Source organism: Cydia pomonella, chromosome 2 (genome assembly GCF_033807575.1).
Source record: "Cydia pomonella isolate Wapato2018A chromosome 2, ilCydPomo1, whole genome shotgun sequence".
NCBI classification, from domain to species: Eukaryota; Metazoa; Arthropoda; class Insecta; order Lepidoptera; family Tortricidae; genus Cydia; species Cydia pomonella.
Genome location: NC_084704.1, coordinates 33,888,350 through 33,894,056, shown reverse-complemented (window position 1 = coordinate 33,894,056; position 5,707 = coordinate 33,888,350). Strand labels below are relative to the sequence as shown.

Here is a 5,707-nt window from a genome sequence, read left to right as displayed (position 1 = left end):
CTGCAACAACAAATAAAGGCGCTGCAAATGCTGCAACGGTATGCAAAAAAGATAAGATCCGATCAAAATGTAAATGGCGCCAATTTCAGTCAGGACCAACATTTCTTGTGTTTGACTTTCCTCCTAGTCGAAATGAAGAGTAGTGTTTAACTCGGGTAAAAGTAACCATCTCACACTCGAACTATTAACGCTCGAACGAATATCTCGGGTGATATGTTTCACTTTCCACCCTTGGTTAATAATCTACTAAATAATACTAAGCCCCCAGGCCAGCTTGTGGCGAGCTGAATGGGAAGTGACGTCCCTTGGTCCCATACCCCCGAGAATCGGGCAGGCCCCTCTCTCCGGCTTGCCTTGATTGGCCGGCTGGAGTGAACACTGAGCAGGGGCCGCAGGACTCTCACCTCTGGCTTGCCTTTACCGGCCGTCCAGAGTGGGGTTTCAGAGCTATATGCTCGCAGGGTGGAAGTGAAATATGCATAAAACGCGAGCTGGCACAGTGGCTGCTTACAGCCGTTTTCGGGGACCCACCACCACCACACCTATCCATTTTTGTTGTTTTTAAACATAGATTAGGGCAGTCTTTCCCATAGACCCGGTTACCAGTACACTAACATCTCAACCCAATAGCCCTCTTTATTTTGTTTCTTTTCACTGCAATAGTCCTACACTAACTTGTCCTTGGGTGTCCGTATCGATGGCTATAAATATTTTTGTAATATAGTCGCACTGAAGCTCATTTCGCTCGCTTTTCAAGTTGAATGGAACCTGACTGTTGAGCGTGTAGCGCTCCAGTAGAGAGAGCCAACGATTGCGGTCGTCCTCCCATATTAGAGTGCCTGAAAAGTTGTAAAGTTCTCACCTCTTTCAGCTCCCTTTCAGAGTTGAATGAGTCACTGATACTCGGAACAATGGCGCCCAGGTACCGACTGTTGGGCGTGTAGCGCTCCACTAGAGGGCCAACGATTACGGACATCGTCCCATATTAGAGTGATTGAAGGGTTGTACAGTTCTCACCTCTTTAAGCTCCCTTTCCGAGTTAAATGAGTCAGACATACCGAGAATAATGGCGCCCAGGTACCGACTGTTGAGCGTGTACCGCTCCACTAGAGGGCCAACGATTGCGGACGTCCTCCCATATTAGTGCCTGAAGGGTTGTACAGTTCTCACCTCTTTAATCTCCCTTTCCGAGTTGAATGAGTCAGTGATACCCGGAACAATGGCGCCCAGGTACCGACTGTTGAGCGTGTAGCGCTCCACTAGAGAGGGCTAACGATTGCGGACATCCTCCCATATTAGAGTGCCTGAAGGGTTGTAATATTCTCACCTCTTTAAGCTCTCTTTCCGAGTTGAATGAGTCAGTGATACCCGGAACAAGGGCGCCCAGGTACCGACTGTTGAGCGTGTAGCGCTCCACTAGAGAGGGCTAACGATTGCGGACATCCTCCCATATTAGTGCCTGAAGGGTTGTACAGTTCTCACCTCTTTAATCTCCCTTTCCGAGTTGAATGAGTCAGTGATACCCGGAACAAGGGCGCCCAGGTACCGACTGTTGAGCGTGTAGCGCTCCACTAGAGAGGGCCAACGATTGCGGACGTCCTCCCATATTAGAGCGGTGCCCGAAGGGTTGTTGCTGATCATTTGGATGACGTTCAGGTAGTCTTGGGCTCGGACGTTAGTTTCGTCCCACGCGAGGTCGAGATACCTGAAAATAATCATATTACGAGGTGTAAGTGTGAGGGAATTCCGTCAATAAGATTCTTTATTTTAAGAATTGTGACGTAACATTCAGTCCTCCCATATTAGACTGCCTGAAAAGTTGAAAAGTTCTCACCTCTTTAAGCTCCCTTTCCGAGCAACAACACAACACCAAAACTTTGACAATTTATTGGAAACAAATGGGAGAGAAATCTATAAACTATCGTCCTAGCTATACCTATATACAATTATACAGGTACCCAGCTCATTTACCGCAATGATTTTCGATTTAGGCCTCTTTACATATTTTGAAATATTGTCAATTATGTCTCAATTAGACACCAAAACATTACAGAAAACATATTGTAATTTGAATGAAAACAACACCAAGCGTCTGTCAAAAAAAAGCTTTGTTTCTGGCCGGTCCCATATTGGGATACCCTCCTCCAATTGAGGAAGCATTTCAATCTTCTCGGGCAGAGGTGTCGGGTTAGAGCCCATTGTAATATGCCTACTTGAAAAATAAACTATCTTTATCTTTATTTTTAAATCATTATTAAAAACACACTTTACTAAACGCCCCCAAATAATTGCCTTCATTCTCGGTGAGTGAAGGACTAGTCAAAACGAGCCATATGGGTATAAACTCGAGGGACCTTCTAATAGCCACCGAATTATACTCTCCATCATTAGATCAGGTCGATGGTATCAAATTATTGTATTGCTAACTATGTCATATATGTTCGCAAACTTACGGATCAATAGGGCTATTAGAAGTAAGTTAAAATCGACTAGCAATATTTTATTAAATTGTTAGTTAATTACAAGTGAAGTTAGGGATGTTACCAAACCAATCAATCGATCATCGATCGATGCCATTGATCGACATCGATAGATTAGTGTAGTAGTGTTGGCTGATCGACGGATACACTAATCGATCGATGTTGATCGATACCATCAATCGACATCGATTGATTGGTGTGGTCTAATAGAAACTATCGATCTACGTCGACTGTTCCAGTCTACCATGAATCGATGTCATCGATCGATATCGATCGATTAGCCTAGTCGAAACTATCGATCGACGTCGACTGTTCCATTCTACCATCGATCGATTGGTCTAGTTGAAACTATCGATCGATGTCGACTGTTCCATTCTACCATCGATTGATTAGTCTTGTAACTATCGATCGACGTCGAATGTTCTACGTTTGATGATCGATCGATTGGTGTGGAAACACCCTTCGCATTGAGCATTCTTTGCATGGAGTTTTTCTTAAAAACGAGTATAAATAAAACGATCAATATTTCATACTTTCTGAGTATATTCGTATCCCGCGGCGCCGCCAACGCTTGCCTAATCTTCGACTGCTCGTGTACGTCCTCTTCCCTCTTGTAGATCTGCCAGAGTTTGTCCCACTCTTCCTGCGTACCCTGTTTCATGCCTGCAAGAAACAGACAATGAGTGGAAAAAGTAAGAATAATCTTTTTTACAAAAAATATACCATGACGTATGAGATAGTTCAAATGTATAGTAATGAGGCCTGTTCCCAGCAGTTGGACGTACGTACGTGATGAATACCTAGAACTTTTTGTGGCACAAACGACGGATTGGTAAAATGAAATATAACTGTGCCTACAGCCTCATTGGTACAGGTCTAAATATCATTGTCCAGTCTGTCTTATTGTAGTCATGTATGCATGATTTAATATAACGTCGTTATCGCAAAGTTACTCCTTACCGTGATAATACACTAAGACCCTCAAGATCAGCCACTCGTGAAACATTCGTTGAACCTTGCTCTAAGCCGAGCAACGCACAGTGGGAGATGCGTTGAGAAACGTCATCGACGTGATATGACGTCGTTGTCGCCTTACCATGGTAATACACTAGGGCCCTCAAGTCGGTCTCCACAGTCTTCACGTGGCCGGCGTCGTGGCTGTTCAGCCACTCGAGTAACATCTGTCGCACCTTGCTCTTAGCCCAGCTACGCGCAGTTTGAGATGCGTTGAGAAACGTCATCGACGTGATATGACGTCGTTGTCGCCTTACCGTGGTAATACACTAGGGCCCTCAAGTCGGTTTCAACTGTCTTCACGTGTCCGGAGTCGTGGCTGTTCAGCCACTCGAGTAACATCTGTCGCACCTTGCTCTGAGCCCAGCTACGCGCAGGTTGAGATGCGTTGAGAAACGTCATCGACGTGATATGACGTCATTGTCGCCTTACCGTGGTAGTACACGAGGGCCCTCAAGTCGGTTTCAACTGTCTTCACGTGTCCGGAGTCGTGGCTGTTCAGCCACTCGAGTAACATCTGTCGCACCTTGCTCTGAGCCCAGCTACGCGCAGTTTGAGATGCGTTGAGAAACGTCATCGACGTGATATGACGTCGTTGTCGCCTTACCGTGGTAATACACGAGGGCCCTCAAGTCGGTTTCAACTGTCTTCACGTGTCCGGAGTCGTGGCTGTTCAGCCACTCGAGTAACATCTGTCGCACCTTGCTCTGAGCCCAGCTACGCGCAGTTTGAGATGCGTTGAGAAACGTCATCGACGTGATATGACGTCGTTGTCGTCTTACCGTGGTAGTACACGAGGGCCCTCAAGTCGGTTTCAACAGTCTTCACGTGGCCGGCGTCGTGGCTGTTCAGCCACTCGAGGAACATCTGTCGCACCTTGCTCTGGGCTTCGGGGAGCTCCGCTTTAGTGGCGAGCGACAGTATCGTGGTACGTAGGAGACTGTTGATATTTAAATTTTTGAAAATGGTAGGACATTAAAATGGTAAAGGAAATTGTATTCAATGTTGTACAGTGTAAGTACACTATACTTTTTTGTTTTGTATTTTTATATGGTATTTCTACTCAAAATGACGAGCTCTTTGATCCTAATAGAATAAAAGTTTCCCAATGTGTTTTGTTGTAATAAAAAAAAATGAGAATTTTACAACACTTTATATATAGAGCTGTGAAATATGTGTTTGATACTATACTCTGTACCTTTAGTTATTTAAATAAAAATAAACAAACAATTTGTAATTTTTCGGGTAGTAATAACAATTATTGGTTAACCAACCAAATACAAAACCGCCTGGATCTGTGACTGAACGACCTGACTTTAACCTACATTATTTGATCGTGTAATGTTTTCATCTACCCACAACTTGCTTAAGGAGCCATTTGAGGGTAGATTTTTTAGCTGTATGTGGTTTAAAAGAGATGAACGAAGTGATGAATGCATATGGTGGTAAGTTAGATGTTGTGCTAGTGTCAGAGCGCATCCCGAAGTCGGTAGTGATGGAGATAGTGGGAGGAGGGCTGGTTCCGAGATCTGATGCGTACCACCCCCCCCCCCCCCCTAGAGATTTCGATACCGGTGGGTAATCTAACACGTCGCCCGCCGGCTGAACGGCTAGATCCTAGCAATGTCGACATGCAACGCGACTGGAATTTTGCTAAAGGTAACTATGAGCTCCTCTACTAATTAGTCTCAGAAGTAAATTGGCAGAAAATTCTCAGTGCTGGAAATGTCGACAATGCTGTACAATTGTTTTATCAAATGTTGTACATCATTTTTGATAAATGTATACCCAAACGAATTCGCCCAAGGAAGTCAACTAGACGCTATCCTGTTTGGTTCACCTTAGATCTCATCAATGATTTGAAAGTTAAAAGTAACTTGCACCGTGAGTGGAAATCTACCAATAATAAAAATGTGTACAACCAGTTCGCTAAACTACGGTCTGAGGTGAAGAAACAAATAGCGTCCGCTTACCAAGACTACATTGGTCGAATACAGAGCAGTGTAAAGAGCAATCCGCGATCGTTCTGGAAACACTTAGACAGCCTGAAGTCGAAAGGAGGGTTCATCAATAGTGTAAGTCTCAATGGGGAGCAATTCACCGGTGCTGAAGTAGCTAATGCGTTTGCAAGGTATTTCTCAGGTGTGTTTTTACCTGATGCTCCGCACCTTAATCCTAATGTGCAGGGGACACATGATCGGAGCCGAGGCGCG

General features: G+C 44.7%; 1 protein-coding gene across 3 annotated transcripts in view; it reads right to left on the bottom strand.

Annotated features, from left to right (window-relative positions):
- Positions 1–5,707, bottom strand: part of LOC133515452 (glutamyl aminopeptidase-like) — a 34,971-nt gene that overhangs the window by 1,802 nt on the left and 27,462 nt on the right. For all 3 annotated transcript variants that reach the window (XM_061848001.1, XM_061848003.1, XM_061848002.1), the window contains 3 exons: positions 4,277–4,434; positions 3,014–3,143; positions 1,483–1,705 (listed from right to left, as the gene is read on the bottom strand). In XM_061848001.1, coding sequence (XP_061703985.1) covers positions 1,483–1,705; positions 3,014–3,143; positions 4,277–4,434 — 511 coding nt within the window. The remainder of the gene's footprint in view (positions 1–1,482; positions 1,706–3,013; positions 3,144–4,276; positions 4,435–5,707) is intronic.